The sequence below is a fragment of the Haliaeetus albicilla genome, chromosome 12 (genome assembly GCF_947461875.1).
Source record: "Haliaeetus albicilla chromosome 12, bHalAlb1.1, whole genome shotgun sequence".
Taxonomy (NCBI): domain Eukaryota; kingdom Metazoa; phylum Chordata; class Aves; order Accipitriformes; family Accipitridae; genus Haliaeetus; species Haliaeetus albicilla.
This window is the reverse complement of record NC_091494.1, coordinates 35,327,614-35,346,135: the sequence shown is the minus strand read 5'-3', so window position 1 is coordinate 35,346,135 and position 18,522 is coordinate 35,327,614. Positions and strand designations below refer to the sequence as shown.

Here is an 18,522-nt window from a genome sequence, read left to right as displayed (position 1 = left end):
TTACTGTAAAATAGGCCTGAAGGGGTTAAACTCATCCTTTTCTTCCTACTGATGTGGCATTTCAGTCTGGCTGTGATGTGATGAAATACCTGAGTAATGATGAATGTTTGTCTGTGCTCAGTTTGTGAGGTAAAACAGGTTGCACGTAGCCTCACTGCTGACTCAGTCTTCAGCTGTGTACAGCTATGGTGGGATGGCAGTAGACAGTGATGTCTTAGTTCCAGTTCCTTGTAAGGCATTAAGAGATGCCTTCCCCCATCAGTATAATGTTGATAAATGATTGTTTTTACATGGCTCAAACAAAAGAGAAATGAGCACCTAAACCTTGAAAAGTCATGGGTCAAACTATACTGTCTCATTGGGAGCTCTTGTTCCTCCTCCAGTGTTATTTCTGTTTCAAAGGAGCTTTGAATTGATTGCTGAACATACTTTTATGACTGTGATTTCTTTTATGCTAGACAGAGTTCTTGCCCATAGTTCCTGAGTTTATATGAGCCCACAATTCTCCTTCCCATAAATGTTTTGTTTCTCTGTGTCTCTTCTGGTCATCTGCAAAGATAAGGAGCCTATGGGATGTCTAACTTGGAGCTAGGCTTGGGGGTTTTTTTGTTGGGTTGGTTTTTTTTTTTTAGGTCCTTTCTTTGCCTTATGAAGTCTTGATTTGGTGGCTTTTTTTCTTTTTTAATGTTTCTGCTGATGCTGTGAATCTCTTAAGCCGTTAATCAGCTTTCACCTTTTCCGGAAAGCCTAGTGTGCCGTCTATTGTGAACACTTCTGTCTGTTTGCTACTGTCTTCTGGGTTCCTGAAACACTAATTAAGCTAGAGGCTTCCCCATCCCACCAGCAGCTGTAACCTATAACAAGCGTCTGCCTTGTTGTCAGGGAGCTCCAGTTTGCCTGCCTTTCTGTAGGGGCTCTGGCAAGCTTTCCTTCTTCCATAGAGGCACCCTCTTAGTAAATGCCAAAGGACACTTTTTGTTCGTTACTAGCAACTGCTGAAGAATTTAACCCTCAGCAACATCTTGATCAAATAGAATGAGTGGTCGCCTGCCAGCTTTGCATCTCTAAAGGATATTATCCTTAGTGCTTTACGTTTTTACAAAAGAAGTAGAAACTGTAGTAGCACTGAACGTGTGTAGTGTTGATTATCTGTAACCTCAGCTATGTGATGCTCTGTGCTGGAAGTCAGGAGAGCATGCTGTGTTAAAACACCAGTGTCTGTCCTTTGGGCCCTTCTGGCTTTGGTCAAAGGAGCTGAACTTGAGTGTGCTGGAACTGCAGTTCAGGCAGTTTTTACTGAGGAATGTATAATTGAGGAGCTGCAAATGTGAATGGCTTGGTTGATATGACTCTGTGCTGGTGTCAGGTCTCTTTTATCCACTACAGACTATGACTCTGGGATGTGTTCCCTGTACAAATTATGGTTGAAAACAATCCCAGCTGCTTAAATGTGGCACAAATCTTTGCTCCAAGACTTGGCTAGAAAACTGCCTGGGTTTCCCATAATAGTGGGAAAATAGCAAGCAATAGGGGGAAACATGGCAGTTTCTTTTGCTGATAACTCTGTAAACTAATCTTTACAGGGCAATTGGGTACTCTAATAGTATATCCCAACACAAACAGCTATAGAAATATGCCAATCTGTACTGGTCTGTTCTCAGTCCTGCAGAACAAGTTGTTCTTTCTAGCAATAGTCGGACTCTGTAAGCAAAGATGAAAGTGCCTGTTAAGGAAATGTTAACTTAAGGATGAAATGTAATTTCTTGTGGTTAACTCCTGATGGCCTTGGGGAGGGTTGTTCCCTTCTTGAGCTGTTTTGGTTCATGTAGGTAGGCCTTGAAATAAATAGGACCCAAAGTGATTACCTCCCCAAGAATGGCAATGGACCAGGCTGCTTTAGATTGATCCTGTGATACTCCACATAAACAGTCTGATTCTCTCTCTGAGAGTATCCTGGCACAAGTTTTGTCAGAGACTCCAGGTTATCTAAGCTGTTCAGAGCAGGACTTTAAAGTGTGCATGGAAGACCTGGAGCAGTGGAGGGCTCAGTATGTGGTGCACAGTGCAGGGGTTTATAGATACATTCACGAACCAATGTTTGTTCCTCTGATGATCCTTTGCCTTTGAGGATCTTATCAAGAATTGCAGCTGGAGGAGAAAGTAGCTTAGCTTTTCACATTTCCATTCTCTGGTGAAGAGACCCCTGAAAATAAAGCTTTAAGCATGGGTGTGACACAAAGCCACAGTGTAAGGTAGATATCAACAAAGCAAGCATCACATCCCTCTTCTAATGATCTAAACTTTAGGTTAGTTCCTTTTTTTTTTTTTTTTTTTCTCAGCACTTTGAAAACACCACAAGTACCAGTTGACAGTGTTCCCCTGTTACTTTTACCTGTCAGCTTTCAATAACAGAGTAGCCTTAGCAAGGACATAAAACAAGTTTAATGACTTGCATGGCTTAAATTCCATTCAGTATTGCCATAACTCATCACCAGTTTGCTCTCTACAGCTTCTTTTTCAGAGAGAGTGCGGAACATGTCTCCAGACGAGATCAAAATCCCTCCTGAGCCTCCTGGCAGATGTTCTAACCACTTGCAGGTTGGTATAAATCCACTCTTTTGTTGTTTTTTTTGTTGTTGTTGGTTTTGTTGTTTTTTTTTTTTAAAGGCTTGCAATTCAGTAGGGAGGGGGGATATCTGGGAAGTCTGCTCAGTATTTTTGTGCAAGTTAAAAATCCAGCATTAAAGCTGGGTTTTTACCACACTGAATTTATGAATGCACTGTGTTAATGCTTTAGACTTTACAGCAATTCTAGTTTAGGAATCTCAAAGTAGTAGTTTAAAGCTGTTTTCCAGTCTCTGTGGGTCACTTATGCTTTAAAATGGCCCTTGATCCCACCAGTGACACAGAAGCAATGTTTACTGTGAAGGCTGCTATCCTCTTACCTCAGCAAATTCAGCTCCGTAGGAAGGAACAAATCATTGTTTTTCTATATGGGCCTGAGAGTACCCTAACTGGAATAGTTGAGGCAGCATTGACTGGATTCCTTTTCCACCTACATATCTGTAGATGATAAACATTTAGAGGGAAAGCTAGTAACTTAGAGGCAGCAAAAGAAAACAAATGCATGTTTTCTCTGGTGCACACCCAAATAATTGGAGTAACCAACTTTGCAATAACCTTCTGCTCTGTTCTCCTCCTCCTGATGGAGGGCAAATGAAAGAGCAGGGGCTGCTGTTTCCTACCACCCATATGAGTTTTAACTGCAGTTATCTTCCAAGTAGAAACACAAGTGAAGAGTCACTTCTGGAATGCTCTATAAAGTAAGCTAATGTGCAATGGTGGTTCAGAATGACTCACCATCCAGATCATGCTTTCTTCTTCTCCACACAGTGTACCTGGGCACACCCATTCCTCATCTTGTGCTGTAGGAGGATTTTGCTGTTCTGACATCAATGAATTAGAGTGCGTTAGATCTGAGGAATGCACAGAGCTTGAGAGAGCAGACAGAATAAAGCAGATTTTCTTCCCCTTTGACAGCAGTTTACTATGTTAAATCAAAGGAGAACTTGTCCTCTGTTAGCAGGTCAAACCACATCTTAGAGCACTGTGAGCAAGAAGATGGGATTGTTCTTTAGAGATGCAAAATGTTCTGGACTTTTCACTGTTGATTTGCTCTTTCCTTTTGTCAGATTCTTCCTCTAATAAACTGTATCTTGAACTCTGCCAGAGGGATTATTTCTTACTATAAAGTTGACTGAGTAATTCCCCATCTGTGGACTTTGTGAACCATATTGCTACCTCCATGGGAAGGGGACAAAAGGGAACACCTATTCAATCATTTCTACTCCCCAAATTCACCTTTTTGCAGTTGTTCCTTCAGACCTCACAATGTGTGTGCCGGATGTGGAGATTGTGTAATTTCTTCTTGCTAGTTTTGTGAGGACTTGATGAAAATTTATCTTATAAAGCTTTTTAAAGGTTGATGAAACAGGAGTTTCATATCAGCTCTTAACAATCCTCTTTTATTCAGGCGTAGGCAAACCCTTAGACAATAGTCAGTTCTGTATTCAAGTTGACTGTCCATATGGAGGAGACATGAAGTGACTTATCCAGAAGCAACAAAGGAAAATTGACTCAACTCTCTCATCCTGAAAGACTGAAGGCCTACCCTCTGGTTTTACTTTATATGCCTCTTGTACATGAGAAATTTGTGTCAAAAAGAAAAGATGAAGGAAAATACTGAGAATATTCTCCTAGTAGTACTACTAAAGTTTGTTCCATCTGAAAGTTTCTGCTTTTGCGATCCCTTCAGCATCACCAGAGTAAAAATACTTTTAAGGTCTTTCACTATCTTGCTAAGGAAGAAAAAAATCATGTATATTTTGAAATCTTTCAGTCTTCTTGGAGAGTAGACTGCTTGACATCTCCAACCTGAGTCAGTTAAGTTGCCTTTTGCAGGGGCTTGTGGCTTCAGTAACATACCCGTAGACTTCATAACTATGTGAGTGACCTGCAAGGAGAAGCTGATTCCATTGAACTGGCCACTTGTGCCCAAGCAAGGATTTACAAGTGCATTGTTCCTAAGAGCATTTGGCTGCCAGTAGATACCACCAGCAATACTTGATGATCACACTGGGTTTAGTTGTCCAGCAGAGCTCGGCTCTGCTTGTCTGTTACCCAGACATAGCCATGAGCCTTGCCTTCTGTGCAGTGTAGCCCAGCAGCTGTTTTTCAGGTGCACGCCTGAGTCTGAAGGTGGGTGTGATGGCCACAGTAAGTTGTCGGAGAACCTCTGTGGAGTTCACCTGTCCCTCTCAGAACTGGCTTCTACTTCTCTACAGTCATAGCTATAAAGGGAAACAACGGACTGGGAAGACAGAGTGTGCACTACTGCCTCAAATATAAATCTTTAATCACTGAAGCCTTCGGAATGTGCAAAGATCAATTCCCTTACCCATCCAGACAGTCCATGAAGATACTTTCAGACCCTAAGGGAGGGAGCGTCTGTACTAATCAGTCTGCTTGGCCTTAAGGGAGAGGTAAAATCCTTGTTCCATGCAAGGACGTCAATGGTTCAGTTGGCTTGTTTCCACATGTAGACTTCTGATAGTTTGCTGGTGTGCTCCTCTTTTTTGTACCAGCTCACTCTGTAATCTTTCTGCCTTAGGATAAAATTCAAAAGCTGTATGAGAGGAAAATAAAAGAGGGCATGGATATGAATTACATCATTCAGAGGAAAAAGGAGTTCCGCAACCCCAGGTGAGCCACCATTTTTTCCTGTGACCAAAGCACTGCAGAGCAAATCCCAAGAATTTTCCTCTTTGTTGGAGTTGTAGCAGAAACAGGAATCTGAGCAAGAAGTACTACTGCTTACAAAAATGAGAGTCATAATTTGATTGTAACTGAAACAGTAAAACTCTTCTTTGTGTTCCTTGAGGCAACAACTAGTGTTGGTGTGTCAGATTTTAAATGTACAGGCTTTGGATGAAGTATTTTAGAAGATGTGTCTGTTCTGGGAGCTGGGAGCTTAATTTGGGGGAAGTGGGAAATAATATGGTTAATGGCAGGCCACATCCATCATAGGAAGCATAGCTTACCAGGTTCTGATTTTACTTTTCCAGTATGAAGAGGTGACAACTGCTTTCTACTAACAGATCTGGAACACTTCCATTTACTTCTAGCTCACTGGCTCTGTTCTGAACTCTTGTCTTTCCTTTGCAGCATCTATGAAAAGCTGATCCAGTTTTGTTCAATTGATGAACTCGGTACAAATTATCCAAAGGTGAGGTGCAATACTTTTGGCTGGCAAGGGAGTGGATAAAAGATAATACAGGGGTGTAAGGTCTTACCTCAGGCTTTATTGAGTCTGCTTGTTTAGAGGTCCTTTAAGGGAACTTTAGTCTGATCCTTTTCATTGAAGTGAACATTTTTGTCTGGTGCTGAGCCTCAGTGCCTCCAACTTCACTATAATGATTCTGAACAAGAACTGCTGAAGTGTGTAGATATACGTGAAACTCCTTGGTAGGAATAGAAGCTGAGCAGCAGAAAAATGCATGACTTATCCCAGCATCCTTTTGGCTTCAAAGCTGTTTCTTCATTCACAACAGAACGTGGTCCTATAAAAGAAGGTCTGATGTGATCTTTGTGTCACTGGGATACAAGAAGACATCAGTAATGAATATCATCAGTGAACAGAAATACATAAAATATTTTTGAACTGGGTTTTGTGTATATGTGGAAATAGCCTTAATCTGACTTTTTTTTTCTTTAGGACATGTTTGATCCTCATGGCTGGTCAGAGGATTCATATTATGAGGCACTAGGTAATTCCAGGAAGTCTTTCTTTTGTCCTAACTTAGCTCTTTGTGTTTTGTAGTTAATTAACTGCTCTAGAGTCTTCACTTCCTTTATAAATGAGAAGTTATCACATGCTGCTCTTTAACTACTTCATTCTGGTTGGATGTGCCTGAATGTTATTGATGCTTCATCAGTCTGGAAAGCCTTTTCATTTAAATGGGTTCTTCAATGTTTTAATCTCTTAAAACATTAATATAGTGCAGTAATGTTTTGATTAAAAAGCAGTAGTTAGTTTTATGACAGTTTAATTTTCTATACACAATTTGAAGGGTTTGATTATTTGATAGGAAGTGTGTGAGTGAGAGAGAACTATGGATTTTTACTCTTCCTGGTGCTTCTTGTAACTTCTGATCTGTCTTAGCTAAAGCTCAGAAGATTGAAATGGACAAATTGGAGAAGGCCAAGAAGGAACGCACAAAGGTAGCTATTCAAAACCAAAAGAGATGGAGATGCAGGGTTTTTGTTTGTTTCCCTGCTGAATTTCATTTTGTTGCTTTGCTGTTTCTAATGAACTGTGCTCTGTGCCAATACTGTTTATTTTTCCCTGGTTCTGTCCTTTCTTCTTGCATGTCTTTTTCTAAGCTGCACAGATCAGTTGTTTGCCCTTCCTTATAGGCCTATTTCTATAGGTTGTTTGTTCCACTGGATTTCCTTCTGTTTTGTCAGTTTTCAACCAGGCATCTTAAAATGGTATTCAGTAAGCCAGATACAGGCAAAATAATGCATTAAGAACAGCTTTTTTTCTTAATCTATGACATTTTGCCTGGTGGCATAGCCTAGTTATAGCTTAATTTCCTCACCTTATCGCATTGTGAAACAGTATCTGCTTTCTGTTCTCCTTGATACTGCCGCCTTGGATCTAATTTCCAGAAATGTTGGGCCTATTTTAACTTTAACTGGGCTTGTCACAAAATGTACATTCTTATGTACCCCCCAAAAAGAACACAGACAGGCTTTGGAAGATTTTATTCCTGTCCTTCAGTGGTGTTGCCTTTTAAGCTAGTGGCTGGCATTAGAAAACTGTCTAATGTTAGAGATTGCTATCTAACCTTGCAGAAGGCTCCTTCCATATTGAGTATGTGGAGGTATTTTTTTCTTGCAGTGCATGCTGTGTCTTGCTGCTTGTTTTGTTTTTTTGTACAGTAACCCAGGTATCTGATTACGTCCTTGCCCATATCTGCAGTTTTGAAAATATGAGACTGCATGCTATTGTAGCTGTTGTTGCTAGGTTTCCTCCTATGATGCTGTCGCAGTAAATTGTGCAGGTAGGGACTTGTCTTGCATGTTTCTTAAAAGGAAAAAGAACAGGAACTTCCAACTGTATAAATACTTTTTTTTTTTTAATGACCAGGATCTATCCTTTCTGAGCTGTATCAAATTCCTATGCTTATACCAGTTAACAAACACATTTTTATTGTATCTGACTTAACAGCTGGGTTGCAGGAATCCTTAATGATCATGACTTCAGTATGCTTTGGCCTGAGGTCTACATCTTTCTCCCTGCTTGACAGTCAGCTTGGAGGCCAATGTCTTACATGACGTTAAAGCTGCTCTTAAAAACATAGAGAAGTGATGTGGGTTAAGAAAGATTATGTATATTAAAATTTCATTTTTATCTTCTCCCCTTTCTCCTGTGTGTGTCTCCCTTCCCAGATTGAATTTGTGACTGGCACTAAAAAGGGTACAACAACAAGTGCTGCTTCTACAACAACCACAACAGCCAGTACCACTGTAGGAGGTAAAGAACAGTTGTGATTGTACTAAGCTGCAGTAATGCTGGGATTAGTGCTTCCTGGAAATCCTGAATGCTCCTTATTGATTGTGTATATAATGTGTATATTGGTCTTCCTTCCAAGAGTTGACTAGCGTTTCTCTAGTCCCTGTGTCCCATAGCTGTCCTTCTGCAATGAAAGCTTAGGAAGCAGGTTGGAGAGTGAAGAGGTTTATTGGCAGGTCAAGAAACCTGCTGATGTTTATGGTTGTAAAGTGTTCTTGGGACCAATACATCTCAAGAGATTTAGAAAGACTGAGAATTGTTCTCCTGCCTACGGCCTGCCTTTTAAACTGAGAGGAAGGGAGAAAAAAACACTGGAGGCTGATGAGTGTGCCCTGTGCCTGTACTAGAGCAACTGAGATACGTGTGCTCTGTTAAAATTAAACATGCTTTGGGGCAGGGAGTGAACCTGTCTCCCATTTGGCTGGAGTTCAGATGTAGAGTTTTACTTTGGCTCTTGAGGTATAAAGTTATCTTCCCTCCTAAACATTTACTGCCAGTGTATGCTGAAATTAATGTGAGGGAAAGTTGTCTAGTCAAGCAGTGGTATATTAAGAGTTGACAAGACAGGGTGTTTCAAAGGGGATCGGTGACCCTTAACATGATGCTAATCCTCGTTTGTTTTATCTAATCAAATTCACAGACGCCCAGAAGAGGAAGAGCAAGTGGGACTCGGCCATCCCTGTAACAACGATAGCTCAGCCCACCATCCTCACCACTACTGCAACGCTGCCGGGTGTCGTCACAGTGACAACTAGTGCAAGTGGATCCAAAACTACAGTCATATCAGCTGTTGGCACCATTGTGAAAAAAGCAAAGCAGTGACTGGTGCGCTGTGCCTGGATTTTCGGACTTAATTGTCCTTGAAGCCATTGTTCTCGGAAGGGAGGGGTAGCTTTCGCCTTTGGTAAAAGATGACAAGATTCTTTGAAACAGACCACAGTTCCCATTTGAAAGAATGGGGGCAGGAGCAGGCATGCCAGCTGTGTGCCCACAGGAATGGACCTCTGCCGAAAATGCCTCTGCCTTTTCTTGCTGTGGGAAGAACCAGTCTCTGTGTTGTGCTGGAGGAAGGTGGTATCTGGAGTCAGCTTGTAAAAGTTAGCTTATTAAATTACTGTGTTAGGGTCTTACCCTACTTGCAAGTGTGGTTTGGGGGGGTGGGAGGGAAAGGCAAGTAGTGAAGGAGTATCAGTATTACCCTTGTGTATTCCAGGTCACGCTCAAAGGCTGCTAGCAGGTTGTGATATGTGCCTCCCTTGTGTACGCTCCAAGGGGATTAAAGCAGAAACAATTGGTCAGTGTCCATCTTCAGATGTGTAGCAGAGACTTGGAGTGATCTACATCTATGAATTTGGACTCGCTCTTTGTTATAGTACTGACATCTGTACCTGTGTGCATATCTGTGTAGATCTTTGTGACCACATGTTAAATAGTGGAACTATTGAGGAAACTGTGCTGAAATAGTCTTGCAGGGATGGAGATTTCTATGCAGAACCCACAAGCTGTAGAGGTTTGATTTGTGAACTCATTTGCAAAGACCTGTGCAGAAAACTCTTCCATTGCCATGGAATGAGATTGGACAGCAGATAAGCAGAGGAGAGTGATCTTAATTGTGATATTGTCCATCTTTGTACTAGGTAGTGATGTACTGTGAAATGCACACATGGCAGTTACTGTTTGCTCCACTGTTGTGAAAAAGTATTTTCAGTTAAAAATTTTATTGTATAAATCTTCTTACCTGTGTAGCAAAAGATTATTATAAAAATGGAAAAGTCTTTAAAAAAACCCTGGTGTCATTGATGTGTCTGCATTTCTCATCTCGGTGAGGGAGAATCAGTATCCATTTGTTGTGCTTTGGTTTACAGCTATCATTAGGTGAGTATGTAATAATTCCATGAGAGTGGGGGTGGCATGAAAGTTTTTTCACTTTTTTATTTTTTTAAATCTCAGACTCTGGGGGAAAAAAAATGGAGCATTAAACTGATTTTGACTGGAGATACTTTTGTTGTAGAGGATGTTCTGAAATAGTTGGTAATTCAGCTGTTCTTAATGTTATTTTTTTTCAAACCTATTCCTGCATCTTAAATGTCTTCAAAAGGTACCTTCTAGTACTAGCACCTAGGTCTCTCATAAAACTTTCATCTATAGCAGCTGGTCTCCTAAAAAGGAGGTCAACAGCAATGAAGTGGTTTGCTCATTGTTTTGAGGTAGGTGGGATAAATAGCTTGAATGGTTCCATTTGTGTAGAGAAACGGCTGCTAACATGGACTTTTTTGTTCTTTGTAGTGGTCCCTCCAGATTATTTAAATGGTCTTTAATTCATAAATCATATTTTTCAGATTCAGTAATTGTTCTGTTTCCCATTGTTTTAAATTTCTACCCAAAGCCTGTTTTTTCTAGTGCATAAGCAGTGATAGGAAAGACTTGCCAGATCAACAAAAGTGTAAGTTTCTTAGAATTCAGTGTTGCTTTTTCAGGTTTTTTATATACCTTATGTCACTCCTGATCCAGAGTTTGCATTTATGGAGACTTAAGGAAGAAATAAGAGGTTGGTTTCCTGCTTTTAAATAATTTCAAAATGTGCTGAGCACTTCGTCCTGGCAGTCATTTTAGCTTTAAAAAAACCCAAACTGTGTATCCAGGAATGCTCATGGGGGAGAAACCAGGGAACTGATGAGACTGTAGCATGGGAAGTTGGGGATATGGTGGAATTGCTCTTTTTAAAGCAATAAAATATTGAAAGGCATGAAAATAGTAAGACATCTCTGTTAAATTACTTCGCATTGGGCTGCTGACTTGATTCCTGCAAGCTTGTAACAGATGCCTTAACTCCATCCTCATCCTATGGAAGATGGTAACAGCTCCCAGCCTTCTATTTTGGGATTGTAATGTACTCTGCAGAGGTTGAAGGTGTTTATTTCCTTGCCTTGAGGAACAGAGTTTTCAGGGGTTTCCTTTAAAGGCCAAGGATGTACTTGTGGTGGGAAATACAAGCCTTTATGCAGCTTTGCAGCTCCATAAGGTGACTCTTCTGTCTAGACTGTCTTGTACAATTCCATCCTGTTTAAAAACTTGTATGGTATAAACATCTGTGTTAAAGTCCTGCTGAACAACATGTGGATGAAGGTGCAACAGTAGAACTGCATCGAGGTGGGCACCAGCTGCTGCAGTTTGTCTCAGACTATAGATTGATGACAAACTTTGGGCACCAGAAGGATCACTGCAATTGTCTACTGCTGAGAATAGGGGTGGGAGGTATGTCTGGGCTTCTAGAACAACTAACATTACTCTAATGAGTATCCTTAATATGTGTGCTGTGAGCGAGTCTGAAGCTGAGATTCAGTATCTCACTGAGGTGTGTGCCAGTACACAGAAATGCAGCCTAGTGCCAGAGATACCAGCCAGTCTTGTCCATCCCCTTCCTCTGCCCTGTCTATAACTGTAACTGGTGGTAAGCACAAAGTGGGAGAGTCTGATGAGACTACGTTAATTTAACCAATCTTACCAGTTAAGCACGTGACAGGGCAGCTGCTGAAGTTCTTGGCGATGAATCATTTAACTACAGAAGCTACTGAACATTGTTTAAGTGCAAGTATCTTATTCATATTACACATCCTGGCACCCCACCCCTTCCTCGTGCCCTCTTCCTTCTTGCTCTGCATTATCCATAGTCATTCCAAACCTCTGGATTTCTTTGCAGACTTTATGACCAGAGCTAAGAAATGCTGCTTGTTTAGCTCTTGCCTTGCTGCAGCAGGCAGAGTGACGATGTCCAGCAGCTCTGGAGCAATAGGAAAATGCTGATCAGCAGGGCTTGATGATGCTACAGAGAGGAATAAGGAGAAAACTTCCTAAAACTTGCTCTGCTGAAGTGTGCTGAGCAGAGATGGCCGAGGCACCTGGAGCAGCAGTTTTCAAACTCCTGCAGTAACAGGCTTCTGCAAGAGACCTGGCTGAACTGGGCTGCGCTCTGGCAGCTAACTCCTGAGCTCTCATGACTTGAGTGTTTGCTATCCTCAGTGGAGAAAGCAACTTGAAACATGCATCATGTGGTTTGTTTTTTTTCTCTCTCTTTTCCAAAAAGCTGGAGTGGAGACGCCAACCATTGTATAACAAACTTGCAGCCAGTACAATAGCTTGCTGCTCTTGTTTATCTTGCGTGTTGCTATCGGAAGTAATAGATGGATACAAAGGTTGGGAAACTACAGTTCTAGGAAAAAGCCTCTTTCCTACCTCTGAGAACGTGATCGTACATGTTGGTGGCTTGCACTTAGCTGTGGTCAGCCAGTGCACCAGAGGAAGGTGGAGGGAGCTTCAGGTGTGCAAGAGCAACGTCCTGAGTGAAAAGGATCCTTTCCTGGCCCGTGAAGCTGTGGCCTGAAGCCCTCAAACGGGAGTTTTGACTAGTTTGCTTGTTAGAAATCTGTATGGCTGTGATCGTACTAGGGCTGTGTGACGGCTGCTGAGCACAGGAGGGCTGGAAGGACCTGCTGAGGATTTAAGTGCCTGTGTTTTAAATGGCCCCTAAGAGCTGCAAGCTGTGTCTGAGCTGCACTAATGCAAACTTGCAGCTTGCATGGCTAAAGCATTACTCTTTATGCTGCTGCAAGAGTGATTGCTCAGGCTGCACTTCTAACTTAAAAGCTGTAGATACTCATTTTTACCTCTCCTCCCAATGGGAGACTAACTGTATCCAGGAGAGTAAAATCAGTCCCACTTTCATTATTCCTTAGTCTGAGAATTACAGGCTCATGTTCCTTGAAAACCACGGGACTTCTCTCTGCTTACCATCTTTTTGAGCATGGGTGTCTCCAAGCTTGAGTAGGTTTGTCTTAGCTGAAGCTCCACATTTGAGCGTGTGTCTTTGCCGTGCTGGTCTGCTCAGTGGAGGGAGGAGAGCTGCTGTAATGAAGTCATCCTTGGCAGAGTTGGTTCTGCTCTTGCCCTCCCTTCTGAAGTCTCTTCTCCCACCTCCATGCCCTGAGGTGTTGATTTTCTTTCCTATTTGCTTGCTGTGATTTAGAGATCTGCCCTCCTTTGATGCTGTTGTGGGAAGGGATTTTGTGTGTTCAGGATTTGCTTTTTATTTTATGTCTCGCTGGGTGCTGCCTAACCGAAAGAGCAGGTGGGGAGGGGCAACCCTTGCCAGCCACACCTCAAACCGTAAAATGTGAGCACCCGAAGCTATGTTTTAGTTGGATTGCTGCTGTACTGTCTGTTTTATGAGAGTTATTTACTGAGACAAAAAAAAAAATAAAAGAAAAAGTCTTTCTTGCCAAGGCTTTGGGCCATGCCAAGGCTTTGCCGATGACACAGTCGCCTCTAGCAGCGTGGAGGTGATTGCTTTAGCCGGCGTCTGGCCAGCTGACACCTGCATGAGCTTCTTTCCAGCTCTTAGTCATTGCAAGGGAGAAGAAATTGTAGTTTTCTGCACAGGCCCTTAAACAGATGGTCTTTGTAATGTGCCCAGAAAGTTATCAAAGGGTATGGGCTGCTTGCTCCTGTTAAATAGTGTGAACCCAGGAAAGCCCAGAGTTGTCACCTGCAGAGAAAGAGAGATGCTTTTCAGCAGGGCTCTCCAAGACTGCCTAATGTTAAAATAAATAAATCGCTGTTGAGGTGCAAGACCCATGAAGGGGCAGTGAGGTTCCACCAAAGTCTCCTCTTCCTTTGGGGAAATGTTTACACACCAGCATATTCATGCATCACTCTTACAGAGCAGTTTTCCACCTCCGAGCCTTGTCGTGCGCTGCTGTTCCTCTGACTGTTTATATTCTACTTCCTTCCTTTTGTTCTAAGCGAGAACCATGGACACTGATGACTTCCAATATTTAGTCTTTGTTTATTTGAAACTTGTCTTTGGCTGGGGCTGGGCTTGTGCTTTCAGTTGCCAGTAAACAGCAAAGCATCAGGATTTCACAAGAAAAGGTTTTGCCTTTTCACGTAGAAGGCGTCTGTCTGTCTGTCCTCTACCATGTTTGTATGAACCAGCATTGGAAGAAGACAAGCCTGCCTTTTGGTGCAGCAATAAAAGGTCAAGTTACTGGTACTTTTACCTCTCTCCTCTTCGCGTAGCCTCTTGTAGTGCCTGGAGAGCATGACAAAAGGTGACAGTCCATCTTCTCTCCAAGTTTGTGTTGGCTGGCTCCTCACAAGGCTCTCACCCACGCTATTGAATATCTTGTATAGGGCCAGCCAACACAAACCAGGAGGAAGGGTGGGCTATCTTGCTAAATCTTTCAAACACAACATCACTGTGCTTTCAGCCCTTTGGCAGCTGGGTAAGATGCTAATGTAACCCTGGAAGGTCCTGTTTTCCCTGGATGGATGTTAGGATTGTTGTAGGCTGAAGTTTTATCCTAGATCCTTTACTAACATTTTCCTCTTGGGTTGTTCTGGTGGGCCACTAGCCTCCTGCTGCTGGTCCATGCTGGAGGCAAATGGGCATCAGTGATGTTCAGCAAAGATTTTCCTTTAGGTATGTGTTCATGACAAGAAACATCATTGCAAAACAACGGACAAGTGTAGTTAATGCTGTCTTAGGGGAAAGGCTGAGGGAGAGAATATGGGAGGATTTCATCTTGCACTTTTAATTACCTGGGTAATTATATTAAGCATAATTTAGTGCAATAAATTATGTGCACGTTAATGTACATTAATAATACATTATTAAGCATTCCTTAAATTTATGCCAGATAGCAGGATATTGCCACTACAGAGTACAGTGCAGCTATGGGATCAAGTATCCATTTTTCTTTTAGCAGTGTGTGTTGTTACAGAATTCAAAAAGGGAATAAAAAGTGTTCCAGCAGCAGAATCTTGGCTGTAACCGCTCAACAGAGACCTAGAAAAAGCCCCAGAGCCGCCTCTGGGCACACTACAGTGGCAGGATAGAAAGAAGAAAGGTTCTGTACAAGCTGTTGTGGTATTAAAAAGAAGAAAAGAATTAACCCTAAAATCACTTGTAATTATCAGTAATTGGCACTTGGACTGGCAGTCTCAGCAGAGAGTGCAATAATTTAGTGTGAGCTATAAAATGACTTGGTTTTACCCCTAGGGCAAAAATTTCTAGGCCACATTGCCACAGCAGAAAATCACTGATTTATAATTGTGACATCCACCATGTATGCGGCTGTGAGCTTTGGTAGAGCCATCTGCAGCAAAATCTGCTGATCCTTCCTCTCTGAAGTCCCTGTTCTCTGTTGTTTAAACAGCAATTTGTGTGGCAAAAGCCTGATCCAGCCCCAGTGAGTGCAAGGTATCGAGCAAAGGCAAAAAACTTGAGCTCACCAGGTATTCTTCCTCCCTGGTGGAAGTATCTTGGAGAAGTTGCCTGAAAGGCAACCCATAAAACGACAATTAATTTTTTTTTAAAAGACAAGATGAAATGAAAACCTGTTAAATTCTTATGACCACTTACTAAGAATTTCTAATTCCTCTCTGCTTTGTTGCCTTAAAATTTGACGGTGGAGTTGTCTTGTTATTAGAAAAGTGCCTTTTATCAGCCCTGCAAATGTCTAGTTAAATGCAGCCTGGTCTCTGGGAAAATTCAAGCTCCATGTGCTTGGAGATCTGTTAGGGGCTGGGGGGGACATGTCTCAAAGAAATGTGCAAAATTAATATCTCGGGCTTTTCTGGCAGCACCCAAGGTGAGTAAGTGGGCTCATTCTCACAGCTGGAGATGCTGAGCAGAGCCGGTCCTGCCTTGCTGCTCCAGGCTGGTGGGACAAAGGGGAGGGAGATGGTGTCAGGCAGCCCTGGGGCTGTCGGAGTGTCTGTAGGTGAGACCAGAGATTCTTTACAGGAGGGAACATAACGTCCTCCATCTCAGGTGAAGAAATGAGGACATCCAGAAACCAGGGACACCAAATATTGTGGTGGAAGCTAGCTGCTCCCAAGCTTTTCTGCTTGGCTCTAGGGTTCCTGTTGGGGAACTACCACTGACCTACTTTTTTTTAGTAATATATTTCTTGCTTGTAGCCTAAAGTGCCTTTTTTAACTCCAGTGCCTGACAGCATTGCTTACCCCAGTGGTAATGGAGAACTGTGGCGGTGGGAGGTAAGCTGGGGCTGACAGGAGCTGGGTGCTTCTGGTGGACAGGACCAGGGGAGGTGCACAGGCATATCTGCAAGCACCAGCACAAGGTCTCCTCCGGACTCAGGAACCTGAAGCCCGGCTTTTCTCCACCTACAATATTCTACAACATCTGCTGCTTCTGTGCCTCTGCCAGGCAGAGCGGGACCCTCTGCCTTCAGCCCCCCAGCAGTAACGATCTGCTCTTCGCCGGCAGCCGCTGCTGTAACTCGGGCATCAGAGCTTCATGTTCCAGCTCTCATATTGTAGTAAACGTCTGTTGTGGTTTAAAAAAACCCAACAACAAACCCCTTAATTTTCAGAGTTTTGGTTTAAATATAGGAAATCGCATCTCCAAAAGGGCCAGGCTAATGCTGAGGTTGCCAAGTCAAGTGTTCAAAAACTAGGAAATACCAGACTTAAACTGCCTGGGCCATCTTCAGCTGTGCCCCTGCTGTTTCCCATTTGCTGCAATTTTTAATGGCATGAGCACATCCTCCTTTTTCCTGGGGCTTAATCAGTTTACACATATTTACTTGAGCTTTCTATTTCTTGTAGTGAAAGGAATCCTGCTCCTCACTTTCATGTGAATCAGTGCTTGGTCACCATCATTAGGGAGTCGATCAGCAGCCTCTGTCATGCCATATTGATAATGAAGAGACCAAATTGCCCTGCTCATATTTCTAATCTCCAAGGCAGGCAGGAAATATGTGACTTTTTTTGTCTGGCTGTTGCTATTGTTCGTGTTGAAGCTGAGGGGATGCAGTTTTCCTTGTGAGGATTTATTGGGGAGCTAAAATGCAGCCTCTGCTATCGCATCTGCTCTGGTATGTGTACACTCTGCACTGTGGGAGCTGTGGCTGGTCTGAGCCGTGACAAACCCCAGGCTCTGAAGCAAAAGGGTCCTGTGTGACAAAAAAAAAAAAACCTCACCTGAACTCCAAACCCTCCTCTGCTGTTCCTTGGACTGGGAAAGGGGTTTTGGATCCAGCCCAGCAGAAAGGCTGGATGCAGTGGTGGGATTGCTGCTCTTTGCACCTTTGGACCTTGGTAGGATGCATTAGGACCAGGTGTGGATGGGTCTCATTTACAGTACTGTAAGGGGTTGCATTGACCCATGAGCTGGATCTATGGCAGATGCAGAATGGGCTGTCGTGCTCTGGATAAAGCGGGATGCAGATCCGTCCTCTTTGCAAGCAAGGTACCGAGGCTGGGGTCGGCAGCTGGGTGGTTGTTGTCGCGGCAGGAATTTACTTGACATTACCCGGGTGCTGGGGATGACACCCCCAATCACGCCAGTGGGAAATTTGGAGGAGAAACCCCGGCGAGGGGGGCTGGGGAGCACCCTCGGCTCTGCCCCGAGCAGGCTGGTGAAGCCACGCAGCCGATGCCGCCCACGCTGCCCGTTGCCCGCAGACCCCTCCACGCACCCTCGGCGTGGCAGGCACCTTCCCACCACCCGCTCGGCCCTTTTCCTGGGGGATGGTGTTTGTGCAGAGGGAGGGTCCGGGCGGTTGTGCAGGCTGTGCCTGCCCGTCCAGGTGTGCGAGGGAGGAATGCCAACCCCTGAGTCACAGGCACCCCCTCCTCCCTCCCCAACTGGGATAAAGCTCGTCCTCACCTGGGATCCAATCTCATTTATCGTGGCTCCCACCTTTCTTCCCCGCCAGCCCCCCGGGAGGGAGAGGCGGCAGCTCCGGGACAGCGAGGGGGAGTGAGAACAAAGTTGATATTTGACTGGAGGGTACAGAATTCAGCGGGAGGTATGTGGGATCGCGGGCTGTCTGCCCTCTCTGCCGGACTGAAGTTGACGTTTAACCGGAAAAAGAAAAAGGACAGAAAATAGAGGAGGGAGAAAAAAAAAAAAAAAGAAAGGAAAAAAAAAAAAAGAAAAGGCTAAGGCTGGAAATTGAGCCACGGCAGCGAAGCAGCGCATTCCCCCTCTGCCTTCGGAAGAATTTCTTGGCTTGGTGTGTGGGTGCCTCTTATTCAGGCTGAAGCAGAGGATTTGGACACTGAGTCAGACCCAGCGCTAATGAGGTTTGTGGAATTAATTCATCTGTGCTCTTTAGCGTCCAGCTTGCTTTAATTTCGCAGTGTTGATTAACCGGGGGGTGAAATAAAGCGCAGGGCTCCTTGTGCCAGCAGGTAGGCAGGGCATGGAGCGAGGGTGCTTAGCTCCCTGCCTGCTCATTCCCCCTTTTTCCTCTGGTTTTGGCTGTCGGACGCCGTCTTCTGCCTCTCGTCCGGCTGGGAAGGGCAACGCTCGTGACCGAGCAGAGCTTTGCGAGGCTGCACGGGGCATTTTTGTC

The 18,522-nt window shown here is 43.6% G+C and overlaps 2 protein-coding genes across 6 annotated transcripts in view; both read left to right on the top strand.

The window, feature by feature from the left end:
* The window catches only part of SAP30BP (SAP30 binding protein), a 32,525-nt gene extending 21,634 nt beyond the window's left edge, over positions 1-10,891 (top strand). For both annotated transcript variants that reach the window (XM_069799067.1, XM_069799066.1), the window contains 7 exons: positions 2,510-2,598; positions 5,171-5,262; positions 5,725-5,785; positions 6,275-6,326; positions 6,722-6,780; positions 8,014-8,098; positions 8,778-10,891. In XM_069799067.1, coding sequence (XP_069655168.1) covers positions 2,510-2,598; positions 5,171-5,262; positions 5,725-5,785; positions 6,275-6,326; positions 6,722-6,780; positions 8,014-8,098; positions 8,778-8,959 — 620 coding nt within the window. In that variant the 3' untranslated portion in view covers positions 8,960-10,891. The remainder of the gene's footprint in view (positions 1-2,509; positions 2,599-5,170; positions 5,263-5,724; positions 5,786-6,274; positions 6,327-6,721; positions 6,781-8,013; positions 8,099-8,777) is intronic.
* Positions 10,892-17,611: 6,720 nt separating this feature from the next.
* ITGB4 (integrin subunit beta 4) overlaps positions 17,612-18,522 on the top strand; it is a 29,671-nt gene continuing 28,760 nt past the window's right edge. For 2 of the 4 annotated variants that reach the window (XM_069799052.1, XM_069799051.1), the window contains exon 1: positions 17,612-18,250. In XM_069799052.1, the coding sequence (XP_069655153.1) occupies positions 18,246-18,250 (5 nt within the window). In that variant the 5' untranslated portion in view covers positions 17,612-18,245. The remainder of the gene's footprint in view (positions 18,251-18,522) is intronic. The other 2 variants (XM_069799054.1, XM_069799053.1) reach the window with 1 other exon arrangement.